At 42.5% G+C, this 21,672-nt stretch overlaps 1 protein-coding gene across 1 annotated transcript in view; it reads left to right on the forward strand.

The window, feature by feature from the left end:
• Positions 1-17,240, forward strand: part of LOC143292109 (U3 small nucleolar RNA-associated protein 6 homolog) — a 24,734-nt gene extending 7,494 nt beyond the window's left edge. Inside the window, exons 10-22 of the mRNA XM_076602297.1 lie at positions 732-758; positions 1,439-1,505; positions 3,211-3,295; positions 3,723-3,802; positions 5,521-5,595; positions 5,853-5,932; positions 6,223-6,300; positions 8,664-8,849; positions 9,164-9,241; positions 10,405-10,514; positions 12,031-12,097; positions 15,795-15,867; positions 16,639-17,240. Coding sequence (XP_076458412.1) covers positions 732-758; positions 1,439-1,505; positions 3,211-3,295; positions 3,723-3,802; positions 5,521-5,595; positions 5,853-5,932; positions 6,223-6,300; positions 8,664-8,849; positions 9,164-9,241; positions 10,405-10,514; positions 12,031-12,097; positions 15,795-15,867; positions 16,639-16,796 — 1,164 coding nt within the window. The 3' untranslated portion in view covers positions 16,797-17,240. The remainder of the gene's footprint in view (positions 1-731; positions 759-1,438; positions 1,506-3,210; positions 3,296-3,722; positions 3,803-5,520; positions 5,596-5,852; positions 5,933-6,222; positions 6,301-8,663; positions 8,850-9,163; positions 9,242-10,404; positions 10,515-12,030; positions 12,098-15,794; positions 15,868-16,638) is intronic.
• Positions 17,241-21,672: the final 4,432 nt, after the last annotated feature.

Raw genomic sequence — 21,672 nt, forward strand, 5'->3', positions numbered from 1 at the left:
TTTTATTTTCAAAGCCAATAACAAGGCTACAAGACAGTAAAATGTGGATTAAGTGTGTGGCCAACCCCACAATCAGATGAACCCAGATGTCATTTTCTCTTCACTTGTCCAATGGAAAGGTGTAGTGTAGTGCCTGGAGTGGAGAGGTCTGTTGCATGCATGTCATATAAACATACAGTGCAGTGCAATACAATAGAATCTGCACAATGTTGTTCAGTGGTGTTAAACATAGAAACTCATTGTAATAATAAATGGAAAACTGATATGAATGATGATGAATAATGATAAGGATAATAATATAATGACAGCAATTTCAGGCTGAGCAGTGAAACATGTTTTAGCACCCTTTAATTAGTTCTATACACATGTCTGGTCCTATATTACAGTTGATGTTCTTTCTTTTCTGTGCTTTCTCATCCAGTGGTGTTATAAACTGCAGTTCTGTTGCTTGTACTATAGTCAACAAGGTGTGTAAGACTTGCTTAGATTGTTGTTATTCTGTTTGTTATACTTTTACCAAGTGTTGTTATAAAATGCAGTTATGTTGTGTATTCCATGGTCAAGAGATGTCTAAGATTGTTGTTTAATTCTGGTTAAACTGTCGTCCAGTGTTGTCACATACAATGTAAACTTGTATGTACTGTTGTGTGATTGTAACATATATAGTGATAACAGTTGTTCTGTTCTGTGCGTGGTTGTTTTTCACTGAAAAATTTATTGTTTCTTTTCAGCTGAGAGTACAGAATGAAACAGCTGATGTAAGTAGTACATGCTCTTTATGATGATGTATACATACATTGACATATCATCAATGGATAAATCACTGTGTCATTAGGTTTTACTAGTTTATGTTTGATACACATGTGTGTGTTTGTGGTCACAAGATTTTCAATACACAATCTTGTGTGATAGTATTATTGTTTCATCACTATCAGGAACAGGTGTCTTATCTTGTGATTACAACTGGTGCCACAATCAGTGTGATGGATGGATTCTGTTGAACATCACATTGTGAGTCGGGTCCATTGTTTGAAATGCCATTGAATGACAGAAAGTGATACATGACCTTTTTTGAATTTTTACTTTTTTCATGTTTCTTCTTTCCTCCTTTTTGTAGGGGTTAAAATATGTGCTTTCCTTAACTTCCTCCTTTTTTTTCTCTATCTTTTTTTATTTTCATTTGTGTTTGGTTTAAACAAATCTTTATACAGAAAAGATTTGTTCAAACCATTTGATTCAGTTTCTGTTTCCTTTTTCTATGGTTTGCCTGTGTGTGTGTGTGTGTGTGGGGGGGGGGGGGTGCATGCGTTTGTGTGTGTGTGTGTGTGTGTGTAAGCACATATTTGTGTGCATACATGTTTGTGTTTATGCGTGTGTGTGCATGTACATGCATGTGCATATATGTGTATTTGATTGTGTTTGTTTTTGACGTGAACAGGACAGTGACCCACAGTTGGGCAGACTGGCCCAGTTGGTGAGCCAACATGCCTGTCTGCAGTGTCCAGGTATCACAGTGCTGCTGCTGTTTCTTCTTCTTTTCCTTCTTCATGCACTCACACATGCTTACACGCATGCACTCACACAAACACACACACACAAGGCTATACACATACATTTCCTTTCACATACATGCACACACAGACACAAACACATTCAATTTCACACTCTCTCTCTCTCTCTCTCTCTCACTCACACATATTTAAACAAATGTATAAATAACGCATATACAGACATACACATGCTTAATTTTCTCTCCATGTTATTTTTTTCTTATTATTTCTTAAAACTCAAACATAAACAGACCATTGATTGCATGTTCCTCATTTATAAAGTGATTATGCATATCCATAGCAAGGAAAGAAGTCTTTGAGAAATGAGTATAAATGAAGTACTTGTATTGAAATTGCAATTATGTCAATGAACAAATCTTTGCTTTGTTTTGAAATTCCTTTTTCAGGCATAGGTATTGTATTACATTTTGATGGGCGCAATAGCCGAACCAAGTGGTTAAAGCGTTGGACTTTCAATCTGAGGGTCCTGGTTTCAAATCTTGGTATCGGCGCCTGATGGGTAAAGGGTGGAGATTTTTCCGGTCTCCCAGGTCAACATATGTTCAGACTTGCTAATGCCTGAGCCCCCTTTGTGTGTATACACAAGCAGAAGATCAAATACACAAGTTAAAGATCCTGTAATCCATGTCAGCGTTTGGTGGGTTATGGAAACAAGAACATACCCAGCATGCACACCCCCAAAAGCCAGAGTATGGCTGCCTGCATGGCGGGGTAAAAACGGTCATACACGTAAAAGCCCACTCATGTACAAACGAGTGAACGTGGGAGTTGTAGCCCACGAACGTAGAAGAAGAAGAAGTATTACTTTTTGTCACAAGAGATTTTTCTGTGTGCATTCGGGCTGCTCTCCCCATGGAGAATGAGCTGCCACAGTGCAGTGCTGGCCTTTTTTTCTTTTTCTTTTTTTTGACTGCAAGTGTATGTGCTTTTCTATTAAAGTGGATTTTTCTTCCAAATTTTGCCAGGGACAATTCTTTTGTTGTCGTTGGTTCTTTTGTAAGCTCCAAGTGTATGTTGTGCACTGGACCTCTGTTTATCACCTCATCCAAAAGACTGGCACCCATACCGCCACTTAAGGTCTAGTGGAGGGAGGAGTAAAAAATCCTGGTCCTTTTATAGGATTTACACCTGTAGGCACTCTCTTCCAAGTCAGTGCACTTGGCCACCACTAAATATTGGGTCAATATAGGTCACATGTTGATGATGTTCTGGATGTTGTATGTGTTTACTGAAGAGACGATAAACTGAAATTCTGTGTGCAGCATGCGCTTTGCTAGTAAAAGAACCCATGGTAACAGCAGGGTTGCCCCTGGCAAATTCTTAAGAAAGATTAATTTTGATACTAAAACAAATACATTTGCAGACAGAAAAAAGGGAAGCGCTGTGCTGTGGTGTCATGTTAATATATATTGCTCTCTACAAATTTCACACAGAGAAAATCTTTTGTGACAAAAAGTAAAACAATGTACTGTAATACACATTACAATATAATACAGTGCAATACTATACAATACATTCCAGAGAGCTTTGAGCTGCTGATCTCTCTGATAGAGGGAAAATCTGTTGTGACAAAAAGTAAAACAATATAATGTGATACATTACAATATAATACAATGCAATATTACACAATACATTTCAGAGAGCTTTGAGCTGCTGATCTCTCTGATAGAGGTGTCAGAGAAGTTCAACTTCACTCACAGCCATTGTGTTGAGATGCTCCAACAGTAAGTTTGGCTGGTGCTGTTTGTTGTTTGATATTATTTGAGCAGAAAGTGATTTGTGTACAATTTCATTGTTTTGGGTGGAAAGTGATTTGTGTGTTTTGCTTGATTTGGGACTCTAGATTTGAGAAGCACGAGCTGAAACTAACTGTATGTTAGATAAGTTTTGCCTGTCTGCCAAGAGAAAGAGAGATTCAGTGAAAAATAATTAAAAAGCAAGAAAGAAACAAAAAACATAAAAATTGTTCAGTTGAAAGTTTTGTCTGTGTTGCACTGAGACTATAATGAGACTTCACTTACGTAATGGGAAGGAAACTAAAGAAAGGCAAAAATGATTAAAAAGAGAGAAACCAACAAAAAGATCAGTTCAAGGTCTTACAGGTCTGTTATGTTCTGTAGAAAAACTGTTGAAAGTGTGCGTTGTGTGCAGACTGAGAGAGACATTTCCCCTTGTCCCTCGTGTTTGGGACTTCTTGGCTCGACGGTCGCTTCCTTCGACAAAGAAGAAATGTAAGTTGGTCAGTGGATTGAGTCAGATGGCAGTGGGTGGGTTAACTGGACCTGCATGGGTAGAGAGATGTCACCCCCCAACCCCCTCCACAAGTTTTTTAGGCATGGGAAAATGGCCCCACTGCCTTGTGGGTAGACCTGGGAAAGTCAGAGACTAAGGGAGTAAACCCCCCCAAAAAGTGGAGTGTGGCCCATCAGGCAGCTTGGTGATGAACACCATCACCATTCTGGCTGCTCCTGCAGATCAGTTGTGGTCAGGACGTGTTGCTCTGCGTTCCTCTTGGCTACAGCAGCCGGGATGAGGGGGGATCATGGTGTTGGGGCAGTCCATGGCTTCCATTCACCTTGGTTATTTTTAAGCCAAGAATTCAGTGACTCCGTTCTTTCATGTTTCACTTATGTCTTTCTCATTCGTGATGAACTTCCATGAATATGTCAGATCAGTGTTTGAAATGGTGCAGTGATACTTGTGTAAATGATGGATTCGGTCAGATGATGATGTTGATAACAATGGTGGTAATTATGATAATGATGATAATAGTTATAATGATAATAATGATAAGAAGAAGAAAAATGATATTAATGATAATAGTATGATAATGATACTGATAATATTGATAATAATCATATTAATACAGAAATGATAAGTGTAATATTGATACTACTGCGGCTACTATTACTATTAATAAAGATGATTTTTATAATGACATATCCAAAGCACAGTTACATTGGCATATAATGCTTTACTTAGAATTGTTATAAACACATGTTGAACTTTTCACACATAGGCATGATCAATAACAGCATATAGTAAATAAGTAATGCTTCCGTTTTTTACCAAAATGGGTGTACATACTTTGGGAGAAAAGATTCCGTTACCTACCAACTTACTGTGTGGACTGGTAGTACCATGGCATTGTTCATGTCACTGTGTCATGAACATGGGTAGTACAACAGCATTGTTGATGTCACTGTGTCATTAACATGGGTAGTACCATGGCATTGTTCATGTCACTGTCATGAACATGGGTAGTACAGTGACATTGTTCATGTCACTGTCATGAACATGGGTAGTACAACAGCATTGTTCATGTCACTGTGTCATTAACACGGATAGTACAACAACATTGTTCATGTCACTGTGTCATGAACATGGGTAGTACAACAGCATTATTCATGTCGCTGTCTTGAACATGGTAGTACAATGGCATTATTCATGTCACTGTGTCATGAACATGGGTAGTACCATGACAGTGTTCATGCCACCGTGTCATGAACTTGGGTAGTACCATAACAGTGTTCATGTCACTGTGTCATGAACTTGGGTAGTACAATGACATTATTCATGTCACTGTGTCATTAACATGGGTAGTACCACGACATTGTTCATGTCACTGTCATGAACATGGGTAGTACCCTGACAGTGTTCATGTCACTGCGTCATTAACACAGGTAGTGCCATGACATTGTTCATGTCACTGCGTCATTAACACAGGTAGTGCCATGACATTGTCCATGCCACTGTGTCATGAACACAAGTAGTACCATGAGAGTGTTCACACCACTGTGTCATGAACATGTTTAGTACCATGACAGTGTTCATGTCACTGTGTCATTAACACGGGTAGTACCACGACATTGTTCATGTCACTGCCATGAACATGGGTAGTACCATGACATTGTTCATGTCACTGTCACATGGTGTCCTGTACTTTCAGTGATGAGGCTGTCTGAGTGGCAGGAGGAATGCTTCTTCAGTCTGTATGAAGAGGCCGTCGCTAAGATTCCCACCAGTGAGTCCCTCTGTGTTTGTGGTGTGTGTGTGTGTGAGAAGTTGGGTTTGTGAGTTTGTGTGGTGTGTGTGTGTGTGTGTCTGTGTGTGTGTGTGTTGTGTTTGTGTGTGTCACAGTTTTGATGTGTAGTTTTACACAATGTGTGTTGATGTGGAGGTTTACACAGTGTGTGTTGATGTGGAGGTTTACACTGTGTGTGTTGATGTGGAGGTTTACACAATGTATGTTGATGTGGAGGTTTACACTGTGTGTTACAGTGGAGATGTGGACACTGTACATTGAAGGAGGCCTAGAACTGATGGCTGTTGCCACCACTGAAAGTGATCGTCTTCACAAGGTATGTGTGTATGTGTGTGTGTGTGTGTGTGTGTGTGTGTGTGTGTGTGTGTGTGTGCATGAACAGTGAAGGTTGTGTAAAACATGTGTTGCTTTTCATCTTGAAGTAAGTTTTTACTCATTGCGTCACTGAAATACTTGTTAAGGTGCTGATCAGAGTGACCTGCGTAGATTTGCATGTCATCAGGGATAGTAGCCCAGTTATCACATAGTGCAGTGACTGCTAAATAGTCTGCTGCATGCTTTACTACTATATCCTATATAACATGAAAGTGTGTGTGTTTGTTACAGAGGATGGAGCGTGTTCTGGGGCTGTTCCAGAGAGCAGCAGACCACAGCTGTCTGTCTGTTGATATGTTTTCACACTGGGTGAGTGTGCCTCCCTCTGTCATGTCTCTTTGATAACAAAACAGTAAAAATGTTCTCATGGACACACTTAATAGCATTAAGGTCCCAGACAGGATGAGGGCTATGATGGTTGTCTGACAGTATGTTCATAAATTAAGGGATGCCTGCAACAAAACTGGCTCCCCAGTTTTGGGAAAGTTTTGAGGAAAACACTTCTGAAATGTGTATAACACTCAAACTGATTTAGAAACTATTTATCTCAGTATTGTGAAAGCTGCTTAGCAAGTCTTATCAATTTCAAATATTCTACACTGTGCAGAACAAGTTATTTTTCTGTTTCATCTGCTTGTGGTTGATTTAACCTGAATTCCAGCTGGTCAGATTTGGTGTTTCAAAAAAGTGCCAGTCTTTTGAGAAGATGGTAGTGTCAGACCTGACCATAAACAGTATTCCACTTCCAGAAAGACAGTGACAAAGCTGTGAATGTCAGACCAGATTGTTCCCTGGTGGGCAGTTTTAGGAGGACAGGGAAACAAGATTTTTATTCTTTTTTTGTAGCCCAGAATTTGGGACCTTTTTAATTTTTTAAAAAAAATTTCAATGATAATGATGATGGGGCTGCTGTTGGGGTCCATGTAGATTTGGGACAAGGCTGTACTCTTTTAACATATTGGAGTGTCAACCGAGTTGAAAAATGTCTGGAAATTTTAATTTAGCAACCCTGCCAAAGATGCATCTGTGAAGTGGATGACCCCTGACTTAGTGGTCCCAGTCTTTCTCATTTGAGCCCATAGCACCCTCAGCTATGGGTCAGACCTGGTCATGGGCTGAAAAAGAAACACCCCACCTGATGGGGCTTGAACCTGTGTCCGTACAGTTGTCAGTGTATGAGCCTAACTGCTTCACCACGTTCGTTGGTTTGAAACTAGAAATGGTGCAGCACTGTACATCAGTAAGTGGATGATCTTAGGATGTCCTGCTGCAGATTGCTTTACTGAGGCAAGTATGGGATGTCCATTTAACTCAAAGATAACTTTCATATTAATTACTAATGACTTTCCGATTACTTGGATAACTGACAGATGACTCAGTTGACTGACAGATAATTCATGGATAACTGACATTGATAACTCATAAATACATTGCAGACAAGTGACTGATAACTCAGATAACTCACATATAACTCGCATAACTGACAGATAACTCAGAGGGATGGTTTGTGTGTGTCACAGATCTCACTACAGAGGGATGGTTTGTGTGTGTCACAGATCTCACTACAGAGGGATGGTTTGTGTGTGTCACAGATCTCACTACAGAGGGATGGTTTGTGTGTGTCACAGATCTCACTACAGAGGGATGGTTTGTGTGTGTCACAGATCTCACTACAGAGGGATGGTTTGTGTGTGTCACAGATCTCTCTACAGAGGGATGGTTTGTGTGTGTCACAGATCTCTCTACAGAGGGATGGTTTGTGTGTGTCACAGATCTCACTACAGAGGGATGGTTTGTGTGTGTCACAGATCTCTCTACAGAGGGATGGTTTGTGTAGGTCACAGATCTCACTACAGAGGGATGGTTTGTGTGTGTCACAGATCTCTCTACAGAGGGATGGTTTGTGTGTGTCACAGATCTCACTACAGAGGGATGGTTTGTGTGTGTCACAGATCTCTCTACAGAGGAATGGTTTGTGTGTGTCACAGATCTCACTACAGAGGGATGGTTTGTGTGTGTCACAGATCTCACTACAGAGGGATGGTTTGTGTGTGTCACAGATCTCTCTACAGAGGGATGGTTTGTGTGTGTCACAGATCTCACTACAGAGGGATGGTTTGTGTGTGTCACAGATCTCACTACAGAGGGATGGTTTGTGTGTGTCACAGATCTCACTACAGAGGGATGGTTTGTGTGTGTCACAGATCTCTCTACAGAGGGATGGTTTGTGTGTGTCACAGATCTCACTACAGAGGGATGGTTTGTGTGTGTCACAGATCTCACTACAGAGGGATGGTTTGTGTGTGTCACAGATCTCTCTACAGAGGGATGGTTTGTGTAGGTCACAGATCTCTCTACAGAGGGATGGTTTGTGTAGGTCACAGATCTCTCTACAGAGGGATGGTTTGTGTGTGTCACAGGTCTCTCTACAGAGGGATGGTTTGTGTGTGTCACAGATCTCACTACAGAGGGATGGTTTGTGTAGGTCACAGATCTCACTACAGAGGGATGGTTTGTGTGTGTCACAGATCTCACTACAGAGGGATGGTTTGTGTGTGTCACAGATCTCTCTACAGAGGGATGGTTTGTGTAGGTCACAGATCTCTCTACAGAGGGATGGTTTGTGTGTGTCACAGGTCTCTCTACAGAGGGATGGTTTGTGTGTGTCACAGATCTCACTACAGAGGCAGGGTGGAGAGGGTGACAAGGTGAGGGAGACGTGTGAACTGATGGCCCAGCGGTTCCCACACAGCGTGGAGGCGTGGTGCCAGTGCTTGAACCAGCACTTCACCTCCCTCTCCCCCCCTGATTTGGTGGTGGCCTGTCTGAACAGGGCCCTGGTTGCTCTGCCTGAGAAGGTCAGTTGGTGGTCTGTGTGTGGGGGTGGGTGTGTGGAGGGTGTGCGTATGTGTGGGTGTCTGTGAGGGGTTTGTCAATTCAATGCAGTTCAAATTCAATTCAAAAACACTTTATTAATCCACATGTGTTTGTTTGTGTGTGAGTATGTGTGTGTGTGTGTGTGTGTGTCTGTGGAGGGCTTGGGGGTGTGTAAACAGGGATTTGTGTGTGTGCGTCTGTCTGTGTATGTGCCCAGGAAGTCTTGTTTGTGAATAAAGAAGACACTCAAGCAGGCACAAGAAACCTCAACCAAAACGTGTGCTGCATATTACAGGAGACGTGGAGTGTGTGGGAGCCAGCACTGCTCTACCTGTCTGCTGCCAACTACCAGCACCTGTGGTCCCTCATGGAGGTCAGTTGGCCTCACTTCGTCAGCGTAATGGCTGGCATCGTGTTTCGTACTCATTTGTGATCTGACTTTATTATGACAAGGATGGCCCATTTCTGTTTTGAAAGGCATGATGTCTTAGTGATTTCATGTTTCTGTACACCACTGAACTGACGAAGATGATGGTGCCATAAACACAACATGATATGGCCTTGAAACCCCAACCATATTTCACTGAGTGGTGATGGCAAGAATGGTGACGAATATGATCATGATGTGAAGATTACAGCAATGTCCACTGTGGCATAGTGGTTAAAGTCACAAACTGAGAACTGGAAGATTGATTGTTGTTGTCTGGACGGGTGCAATAGCCGAGTGGTTAAAACATTGGACTTTCAATCTGAGGGTCCCGTGTTCGAATCTCGGTAACGGCGCCTGGTGGGTGAAAGGGTGGAGATTTTTCTGATCTCCCAGGTCAACATGTGTGCAGACCTGCTAGTGCCTGAGCCCCCTTCATGTGTATATGCAAGCAGAAGATCAAATACACGTTACAGATGCTGTAATCCATGTCAGTTGTCAGCGTTCGGTGGGTTATGGAAACAAGAACATACCCAGCATGCACACCCCCTAAAACGGAGAATGGCTGCATACAATGTGTGGTAAAAACAGTCATACATGTAAAAGCCCACTTGTATACATAGAATGAATGTAGGAGTTGCAGCCCACGAACGAAGAAGAAGAAGAAGATTGTTGTTGTCTAAAGTGAATATATTTTGAAAAAAAAAGTTGCTCGTGTCTGTGGCACTTTTTCAACTGCACAGAAAGCATGTCAGAAGTGAATAATGCTGCCAGTGAATGTGTCTTACTGTATTTCATCTGCCTTCTATGTATCTTTCATTTTTATTATTTTTTAATGCGTTTACTTTTTTGTTTGTTTGTTTTGTTTATTTATTTTGTTTAATTTTAATCTTAGTTTAATGTCTTTTTTATAGATATGGTAGGCTCTCAAGGCCGTAACGTTTTGTGTTTATGCACAGGTCAGGCATTTGCAACTTTATTATTTTATAAATGTAAATGTGGTTTAGCATGTTTGGATCAATCTGCATGCTTTGACACCTCTATTAAACTGAAACTGATTGTGTGTGTGTGTGTGTGTGTGTGTGTGTGTGTGTGTGTGTGTGTTGCAGAAGCCATGTATCAGCCTGTGCCAGGAGCTGGGTGTCCCAGCCAGGGTGTTCTGTCTGAGGTGGACGTCGGTGAACAAAGACATGCAGGCCACCAGAGACGTGTTCAGCAAGTAGGTTCTGCTGTCGTGATGGTGTCAGTCTACACTTGTTGATCAGTCCTTTCACTGAGGTACTGATGGTGTCACTCTACACTTGTTGATCAGTCCTTTCACTGTTGTACTGATGGTGTCACTCTACACTTGTGAGGTACTGATGGTGTCACTCTACACTTGTTGATCAGTCCTTTCACTGTTGTACTGATGGTGTCACTCTACACTTGTTGATCAGTCCTTTCACTGTTGTACTGATGGTGTCACTCTACACTTGTTGATCAGTCCTTTCACTGAGGTACTGATGGTGTCACTCTACACTTGTTGATCAGTCCTTTCACTGTTGTACTGATGGTGTCACTCTACACTTGTTGATCAGTCCTTTCACTGATGTCATGATGATGTCACTCTACACTTGTTGATCAGTCCTTTCACTGATGTCATGATGGTGTCACTCTACACTTGTTGATCAGTCCTTTCACTGTTGTACTGATGGTGTCAGTCTACACTTGTTGATCAGTCCTTTCACTGTTGTACTGATGGTGTCAGTCTACACTTGTTGATCAGTCCTTTCACTGAGGTACTGATGGTGTCACTCTACACTTGTTGATCAGTCCTTTCACTGATGTCATGATGATGTCACTCTACACTTGTTGATCAGTCCTTTCACTGATGTACTGATGGTGTCAGTCTACACTTGTTGATCAGTACTTTCACTGTTGTACTGATGGTGTCAGTCTACACTTGTTGATCAGTCCTTTCACTGATGTCATGATGATGTCACTCTACACTTGTTGATCAGTCCTTTCACTGTTGTACTGATGGTGTCACTCTACACTTGTTGATCAGTCCTTTCACTGTTGTACTGATGGTGTCACTCTACACTTGTTGATCAGTCCTTTCACTGAGGTACTGATGGTGTCACTCTACACTTGTTGATCAGTCCTTTCACTGAGGTACTGATGGTGTCACTCTACACTTGTTGATCAGTCCTTTCACTGAGGTACTGATGGTGTCACTCTACACTTGTTGATCAGTCCTTTCGCTGGTGACACATTTTGCTAAGCTGTTTCCTGAGAAACTTCCCAGAAAAGTGGAAAAAACCATACTTTTGATTTTATTTCAGCTTTACCTCCTTTACCATGGAACATAATAGCAAAAAAAAAAAAAAAGAAAAAGAAAAAAAAAAGAGAATGGAAAAAAAAGAAAAGCCTACATTCCCATGTTGCACTCCTACTATCAACACTCTTATAAACTTACAAATAATAATCTTTATATCATGCAGCATACACACAGCACACACATATACATACTGATAACACATACATACTCCCATACTCACACTCTTTCTCTCACAATGTCACAACTTTTAACTCTGTGTGGTAATTATGTTGTGACTGTGTTTGTGCAAACTTTTATGTTTATATGTAACTTTGTTTTAGGGGCCTGAAAAGAATGTAATGCAGGGTTTTGGAAAAAACCAAAGTATGGGAAAAGTATGGAATATTGTTCACACCCCTGTGTGACTGTGTTGCAGACTGTCCCAGTACAAACCAGGGTCACTGGACCTGTGTCTAGAGTATGTCCGACAGGAACTCATGCAGGTGAGGGTGGTGACTGTCAGCTGTCCGTGTCTCCATGCACTCTCCCTTTGTCTCTCTGCACTCTCCCTTTGTCTCCCATTTGTCTCCCTGCACTCTACCTTTGTCTCCATGCTCTCTCCCTTTGTCTCACTGCACTCTCGCTTTGTCTCCCATTTGTCTCCCTGCACTCTCCCTTTGTCTCCCATTTGTCTCCCTGCACTCTCCCTTTGTCTCCATGCTCTCTCCCTTTGTCTCACTGCACTCTCGCTTTGTCTCCCATTTGTCTCCCTGCACTCTCCCTTTGTCTCCCATTTGTCTCCCTGCACTCTCCCTTTGTCTCCATGCACTCTCCCTTTGTCTCCCATTTGTCTCCCTGCACTCTCTCTTTGTCTCCATGCACTCTCCCTTTGTCTCCCATTTGTCTCCCTGCACTCTCTCTTTGTCTCCATGCACTCTCCCTTTGTCTCCCATTTGTCTCCCTGCACTCTCCCTGTGTCTCCCTGCACTCTCCCTTTGTCTCCCATTTGTCTCCCTGCACTCTCCCTGTGTCTCCCTGCACTCTCCCTTTGTCTCCCTGTGTCTCCCTGCACTCTCCCTTTGTCTCCCTGTGTCTCCCTGCACTTTCCCTGTGTCTCCCTGCACTCTCTCTTTGTCTCCATGCACTCTCCCTTTGTCTCCCATTTGTCTCCCTGCACTCTCTCTTTGTCTCCATGCACTCTCCCTTTGTCTCCCATTTGTCTCCCTGCACTCTCCCTGTGTCTCCCTGCACTCTCCCTTTGTCTCCTTCCCTTTGTCTTGTAGCACTCTCCTTTTGTTTCCAAGCAATCTCCCTTTCTCTCCTTCCCTTTGTCTTCTACCACTCTCCCTTTGTCTCCCAGCACTCTCCCTTTGTTTTCTAGCAATCTCCCTTTGTCTCCTTCCCTTTGTCTCTGTGAAATCTCCCTTTGTCTCCTTCCCTTTGTCTCCCAACACTCTCCCTTTGTCTCCTTCCCTTTGTCTCCTAGCACTCTACCTGTGTCTCCCAGCACTCTCCCTTTGTCTTCTAGCAATCTCCCTTTGTCTCCTTCCCTTTGTCTCCCAGCAATCTCCCTTTGTCTCCTTCCCTTTGTCTTCTAGCAATCTCCCTTTGTCTCCTTCCCTTTGTCTCCTAGCACTCTCCCTTTGTCTCCTTCCCTTTGTCTCCCAACACTCTCCCTTTGTCTCCTTCCCTTTGTCTCCCAGCACTCTCCCTTTGTCTCCTTCCCTTTGTCTCCCAGCACTCTCCCTTTTGTCTCCTTCCCTTTGTCTCCTAGCACTCTCCCTGTGTCTCCCAGCACTCTCCCTTTGTCTTCTAGCAATCTCCCTTTGTCTCCTTCCCTTTGTCTCCCAGCAATCTCCCTTTGTCTCCTTTGTCTTCCTACACTCTCCCTTTGTCTCCTTCCCTTTGTCTCCCAGCACTCTCCCTTTGTCTCCTTCCCTTTGTCTCTTTCCCTTTGTCTCTTAGCACTCTCCCTTTGTCTCCTTCCCTTTGTCTCATAGCACTCTCCCTTTGTCTCCTTCCCTTTGTCTTCCAGCACTCTCCCTTTGTCTCCTTCCCTTTGTCTTCCAGCACTCTCCCTTTGTCTCCTTCCCTTTGTCTTCCTACACTCTCCCTTTGTCTCCTTCCCTTTGTCTCCTAGCACTCTCCCTTTGTCTCCTTCCCTTTGTCTCCTAGAACTCTCCCTTTGTCTCCTTCCCTTTGTGTCCCAGCACTCTCCCTTTGTCTCCTTGCCTTTGTCTCCTAGAACTCTCCCTTTGTCTCCCAGCACTCTCCCTTTGTTGTCTCCCAGCACTCTCCCTTTGTCTCCTTCCCTTTGTCTCCTAGCACTCTCCCTTTGTCTCCTTCCCTTTGTCTCCTAGCACTCTCCCTTTGTCTCCCAGCACTCTCCCTTTGTCTCCTTCTCTTTGTCTCCTAGCACTCTCCCTTTGTCTCCCAGCACTCTCCCTTTGTCTCCTTCCCTTTGTCTCCCAACACTCTCCCTTTGTCTCCTTCCCTTTGTCTCCCTGCATTCTCCCTTTGTCTCCATGCACTCTGCCTTTGTCTCCTTCCCTTTGTCTCCCTGCACTCTCCCTTTGTCTCCTTCCCTTTGTCTCCCTGCACTCTCCCTTTGTCTCCCAACACTCTCCCTTTGTCTCCTTCCCTTTGTCTCCCTGCACTTTCCCTTTGTCTTCTTCCCTTTGTCTTGTAGCGCTCTCCCTTTGTCTCCATGCACTCTGCCTTCCTGTACACTCCCTTTGTCTTCCTGCACTCTCTCTTTGTCTTCTTGCTCTCTCCCTTTATCTCCCTGCTCTCTCCCTTTGTCTCCCTGCACTCTCTGTCTTCCTGCTCTCTCCCTTTGTCTCCCTGCACTCTCTGTCTTCCTGCTCTCTCCCTTTTTCTCCCTGCACTCTCTCCATGTCTTTCTGCATTGCCCCTGCATCTTCCTGGACTGTGCCTACATCTTCTTGAATTGTCCCTATGTCTCCCTGGACTGTCCCTGTTTCTCCTTGGACTCTCCCTCTCTCCCTGGACTCTGTCTCCCTGGACTCTCTTTCCTTGAACTCTCCCTGGATTCTTCCTGTGTCTCCCTGGACTCTTCCTGTCTCCCTGGACTCTCTCTGTGTCTCCCTTGACTCTCCTTATGTCTCTCTGGACTCTCCCTGTCTCACTGTACTCTCCCTATGTCTCCATGAAGTCTCCCTGTATTCTTTGTCTCCCTGGACTCTCCCTGTCTCCCTGGAATCTCCCTGTCTCCCTAGATTCTCTGTCTTCCTGGACTCTCCACCCGTCTCCCTGGTTTCCCCCTATGTCTCCCTGGACTCTCCCTGTGTCTTCCTGGACTCTCCCTATGTCTCCCTGTATTCTCGCTCCCTGGACTCTCCCTATGTCACCCTTGACTCCCCCAATGTCTCCCTGAATTCTCCCTGTGTCTCCTTGGATTCTCTGTCTCCCAGGTTAAACCAATCTCTGATAGTCATTTACCGACTCTCAAGTATGGATTGTTTCTGTTTCACCTTCTGTTTTTGTTGTGTGGGCTTTTGTGAGACTTTTTATGGTTTTGCTCTGTCATTTTAAATACCCAATTTTAAGTGTGAACATGCAGTTTAACTCCTAAAAAAATTGCAAAAAAAGCAGCAGGATTAGTCACATACTGACAGATAAAGACACGGAAAAAGACAACTGAAATAAAAGACCAGTTGGATTCGTAAAATTTAAACTACCGTGTATTGTTTTTGATGATAATCCTATATTGAATACTCGCATGCAAGAAGTCAAAAGAAAAAAGCAAACAAAACGAAACAAACAGAACTAAGTCTTCACCAAAGTGCAAAACAAAATCATATATATATATATATATATATATATATATATATATATATATATATAAGTGAAGAAACACTGATTAAGATGGTTCAGAAAACGTGTGTCTTTGTAACAAATGGTCTTCTTTCTGACATAGGCCTTTGAATTGAAGGGAGGGAATCCATCCTGCCAGAAGTTGTAACAGCTTTGATTTAATTTCCCTGTACTGCCTCCTTCACAGTCTGTGTGTGTGTGTGTGTGTGTATGTGTGTGTGTCTGTGTGTTTGTGTGTGTGTATGTGTGTCCTGCTTTGTACCATTATATTTGCTTGAGGATTCGAAGAGTTGCTTAGCTGTGGCTGGTTTATAACAATGTATATGTGCACAGTGGAGGTCACTCTGTGTTGTGTGGTTACAGGAAAAAGTGAAGATTAAAAAGATCAGGAAGGCGTTTGAAAATGCCATCACTGAATTTGGAAAGATCAGTCCAGGTGAGTGCCTTTTCTTTCTTTCTTCACCCCTGTCTTCTACCCTTATATTTGATAAACATAACTAACCAAAATTTCAAACTTAGTGTAAAATGATATCCATTCAGTTAATTAAAAGACTGAGAAGATCATGATTCCTTACAATAAAACAAAAAGAAAAAAGAGAGAGGGAGAGAGAGAGTACATGTTTCAATTCTCCTCACAACAGTAGTGTATTTATTTTTTGCTTAGAATTATAAATACATATAATTATAAATCAGAAGTGGTGTATTGATGGGTTAGGCTGCATGCAGTGGTACATGTGTATGTACATGATAGTGGAGTGATGGAATAGAGGTAAAACATCTGCCGAGGAAGTGACAGAATCTGAGCATGCTGGTTTGAATCACAGCTTGGCCGCTGAAATTTTCTCCCCCTCGACTAGACCTTGAGTGGTGGTTTGGATGCTAGTCATTCGGATGAGACGATAAACCGAGGTCCTGTGTGCAGCATGCACTTAGCGCATGTAACAGAACCCATGGCAACAAAAGACTGGCAAAATCCATAGAAAAATCCACTTCTATAGGAAAAACAAATAAAACTGCACTCAGGAAAAAATACAAATAAAGGGATGGCACTGTAGTGTAGCGAAGCGCTCTCCCTTGGGAAAGCAGCCTGAATTTCACACAGAGAAATCTGTTGTGATAAAAAGAAAAACAAATACAAATACATATACAAAATGCATTTTGAGAGAGGTGACTTAGTAAAAGACTGCTGTGCATGGTGTGTCACCAGATCTGTGGCTGCGATACATGGAGGTGGAGGGTAACCATGGCGATCCCCTGCAGGTGAGCAGTCTGGGGAGTCGCGCCATGCTCCAGCTGCCCCCTGGGCCTCTGCAGGACACCTTCTGTCGGCTCCGTGCCGGACTTCCTCAGGCTCCAGAGTGCTGATTGGTGGTCGTGGCTGATTGTTTGGGCGTGTGTGTGCGTGTGTGTGTTGGGGGAGTGTGGAGGCAGATGTATGCCATGGCGTGTGTGTGGGATGTAGGGGTTTGTGCTTGTGTTTATGTGTATGTCATGGGGAGTGTGAATGTCACAATGTGTGTCATGGAGTGTGTGTCATGGTGCATTTGTGGTATGGGTGAATCTTGGTATCTTGTAATACATTTGCATGGGTCTCAATTGTACCATGTCAGGGTCATTGCTAGGGTGTGTGTGTGTGTGCGCAAGTGTGTGTTCATGTAAGTGTGTGTGCAAGCATATGTGTGTTGTGTGTGTACATGTGTCATTGTGTGTAATACGTGTGTTCATTTGCCTCTGCCCCACTCTCTTCTTAAAGTGAACATGTATAAATCATTTATTTGTTTCTGGCCGCAATAAACAGCCATGATTGCAACAAAAGTCATTATCTGCTGTTTTGAATATTTGTCAGGTTGTGATTCTGTTTTGCTGGCCTGCTCTATCTCTGTGGCTGACTATTGTATTTTTCTGTATTGTATTGTGTTGTACTTTATTGTATTGTATTGCATTACTTGTTGTCACATCAGATTTGTGTGTGTGAAATTCAGCTTTCACCCTTTGGAGAGAGTGTCACGACAGTGCAGCACCACCCTCCTGTTTCTTCTGGGGAATCATAGCACACATTACATGCATAGAAACTTGTCAGCAGTTACCAGACTTCTAACATATCAAACCATCAGATTCACTGACAACAAAACTGATGATAAGATTACATTGTCATTAAAAAAAAAAAAATTGATAAGATTACATTGTCATTAAAAAAAAAAATTGCCACTCACATTAGATGCACACAAACTCACCACCAGTACATATGAGCATTACCATGCTACCAGCTTCATTTATTAAAGTTTTGACAACAGCGTTGAACAGTTAAGTTTTGGTTTCTGATCAGGGCACACATATTGGCCCCTGGGTAGGAGAGCAACACAAATTTCATCACACCGAGAAATCTGTTGTGGCAAACAGTAATACAATTCTGGTGGTGATATTATTAGGCACCAATGTTCCATGAGGACAGGGCAAGAAGGTATTTTTCTTTTTATCCAGTGGCTTTTGCAGTACATAGTCTTCGAGTCTGTTATCACACACCAACCTTAAACACAAACTTATATCACAAAGACATATAGAACAAAGTTTAAACAAAGACCAACCTCAAACTGTAAACACAGACAAAATGTAAACACAAATTTTAGACACAAAGACAAACTGTATAAATGTAAACTTCAAACGGAAAGCAACCATAAACACACGGACAAATTTCAGATACAAAGACAAATTCTAAACAGAAAAGCAAACGAGAAAAGAAACTGTTGAATGATATAAAGTCAAGATGCAGATAAACTATGTAAAAAACAACAACAAAAAAAACAAAAAAAACAAGACCGCCTCCCACAAAAAAAGCTGCAACACACACACACACACACACACACAATCTGAATGCTAAAGCCTGATCAATGGATGCGATAAAACAATTGATGGGAGAGGCAGCAGAAGAATTATGACAAATAACTAAGAATAACAGCAATGAGAGAGAGACTGGCGGGGTGACCTAAGGGCAGGATGACAAAAAACTGTGATGACGTCGCTCCCAACACAGGCTGCCCTTGCCAGCAGTGCAAACACAGCCACCCCTCCACGTCTCTGGTGATGGTGATGGGGGTTGTGGCGCTGGTGTCACAGCTGGCAGTATTTCTGTACTGGCATTTTGGCAATTAGAAATATTATATATATATATATATATATATATACATTTACCCCCGAAAACTGAGTATGGCTGCCTATATGGCGGTGCAAAAACGGTCATACACGTAAACACCCACTCGTGTACATGCGAGTGAACGTGGGTGTTGCAGACCACGAATGAAGAAGAAGAAGAGGAGAAGAATATATACATAAAAGAAAAAAAAAATGTAGATACCTTTGTTTCAGTACTAAGACTAATACTTCAGTAAAGCGGGCCCAGAGACAGAGAAAGAGAAAAATCTTGGAATGCAGAGTAAACAAGAGGTAACGAGATATAAGTATAAAGAATTCACGCAGCGCCGACACTCGGTCTACCCTTGCTGAACCTGGCATCATCTGACGGTTAAGGCCAGTGACAGCACAAGACCATTGTCAAGCTCAAATAAATAAACAAAATAACTATCATTATCTAAATAATTAAGCTTCTTGAGGCAAATAAGATTAGGTAGGACGTCAGCTCTTTCACAAATTCATCATCCCCAGAATACAACAAAATCACAAAAAAAGGATAAAAAATGCTTCAAAGCCACACAAAAAATAAAAAAAATGCCATACAGACAATTAATAGCAATATCCACATTTCTTCCCTTGTGTTCTTTCCATTCAGTTTTGTTCCGAAGACGGAAAAAGTTGTATATTTATTTAGATAGCATAATAATATATACTCTACATTTCTTCCCCTGTCAAAGAGCGGAGGGGAAGAAATGAAGAGCATATATTACAATGTTATTGACCAGTTTACAACTTTTTCAGTCTTATAGATGGAAAAAGTACAGGAAAAAAATTGTGCATATTGCCCAAGTAGTACTACAGAATGAAAAACACCCATCCCAGTGTTTAACATAATTTTCCGCTACAGAACCACTAGAGCAAAACAGCACAGACAGTACATCGTAGACTGTAGAAAAAAAAGACAAAAATGTCAAGGCTTGCTGAAAAAAAAAGAAAAAAAAAGAATGGGCTGGACTAGGACGGCAGAAAAAGCAGACAATAGTGAAGGGGGAAAAAAGATAAATAAAGAACAGGAAAAAAAAGAAGAAAAAAAAAAGAAGAAATTTCCAGCACATAATTTCCAGATGGTGGAAATGATATTTGCACTGAACCCTCCCCCCATCCCACGGGAGAGGGGGCGGAGGGAGGGGGAGAGGGGGGGGGGGGGGGCGAGGGGGGTTAGTTTTCGCCATCCTTAACGCAAAATACAATAATAACAGTAACAACGGCACCGTCCACAATAATATGGATGACGACAAGAAGAAGAAGAACGATAGCAATAAATGAATCAATCTTGTTGCAGAGTGCAGAACAGCAGGCAACACGGACAGGCCCCAACACAGCAGGGGAGATTGTGGTGGTAGAGATGAATAGTGTTGAGGTGCACTTTTACAGCAAGGGCCACGTGATTAATAACTGATGTGTCCACACTGCCCTCAGTGAGGGGGGGGGGGGGGGGGGGGGGGAGGGGAGAAAGGGAGGGGGAGGAGGTGGGATGCAGGGGAAGAAGAAAAAGATTCTTGATCTGGTGCGTGTGTGTGTGTGTGTGTGGAGGGGGGATCAGGTGTGTGTGTGTGTGTGTGTGTAGGGGTGGGGGGGGAGTGATGAAGTTGAAATCGAAGAGTTGCAGAAATAGTGTGGGTGATAGGCTGACTACAGGCACGACATGGTTATAACCTGCAGTCAACCGTAGTCCGGCGGCCATGCATTGGAGCTGGGTTCGGATCTCGGTAGAGTGTGGTGTGTGAGGAAGAAGACTTATTTCCCATCATCTAAGCCCAAGTGTGTGTGGATCTGTCTGTTCAAGTCACACAGCCCCTGTCAGTCGTCTGAAAAAGCTTTGAAAAAAAAGAAGAAAAAAAAAAAGGTTTCAAACTTACCTTGCCTCTTAGTCCTTGTCAGAGGTCGGTGGATTATAAATGCACCATAACGTTGTATGGCATTGTGTTGTGTTGTGTTGCGTTGTATGGCATTGTGTTGTATTGTGTTGCGTTACGTTGTATGGTATTGTGTTGTATTGTGTTGCGTTACGTTGTATGGCTTTGTGTTGTATTGTGTTGCGTTACGTTGTATGGCATTGTGTTGTATTGTGTTGCGTTACATTGTATGACATTGAGTTGTATTGTGTTACGTTACGTTGTATGGCATTGTGTTGCGTTACGTTGTATGGCATTGTGTTGTATTGTGTTGCGTTACGTTGTATGGCTTTGTGTTGTATTGTGTTGCGTTACGTTGTATGACATTGAGTTGTATTGTGTTACGTTACGTTGCATGGCATTGTGTTGTGTTGCGTTACGTTGTATGGCATTGTGTTGTATTGTGTTGCGTTACGTTGTATGGTATTGTGTTGTATTGTGTTGCGTTACATTGTATGACATTGAGTTGTATTGTGTTACGTTACGTTGTATGGCATTGTGTTGCGTTACGTTGTATGGCATTGTGTTGTATTGTGTTGCGTTACGTTGTAGGGCTTTGTGTTGTATTGTGTTGCGTTACGTTGTATGACATTGAGTTGTATTGTGTTACGTTACGTTGTATGGTATTGTGTTGTATTGTGTTGCGTTACGTTGTATGGCATTGTGTTGTATTGTGTTGCGTTACGTTGTATGGCTTTGTGTTGTATTGTGTTGCGTTACGTTGTATGGCTTTGTGTTGTATTGAGTTGCGTTACGTTGTATGGTATTGTGTTGTATTGTGTTGCGTTACGTTGTATGGTATTGTGTTGTATTGTGTTGCGTTACGTTGTATGGCTTTGTGTTGTATTGAGTTGCGTTACGTTGTATGGTATTGTATTGTGTTGCGTTACGTTGTATAACATTGCGTTACGTTGTGGTACTTTTTTTGTTGGAAAGAAGTCTGTGAAAAATCTAGGCCACCCTCTTGTAGTTGTTCTTTAACATGTGCTGGCAGTATGCACTTCACAGGGAAAATGCACTGTGGCAACAAAAAGGTAAAAAATAGAAAACGACCATACATGGTAACGTCAATTCTCATGTTACAGTGGGAAAAAAATAACACACACACACACACACACACACACACACACACACACACACACACACACACACACACA

The sequence above is a fragment of the Babylonia areolata genome, chromosome 18 (assembly GCF_041734735.1).
Source record: "Babylonia areolata isolate BAREFJ2019XMU chromosome 18, ASM4173473v1, whole genome shotgun sequence".
In the NCBI taxonomy this organism is placed as follows: Eukaryota; Metazoa; Mollusca; class Gastropoda; order Neogastropoda; family Buccinidae; genus Babylonia; species Babylonia areolata.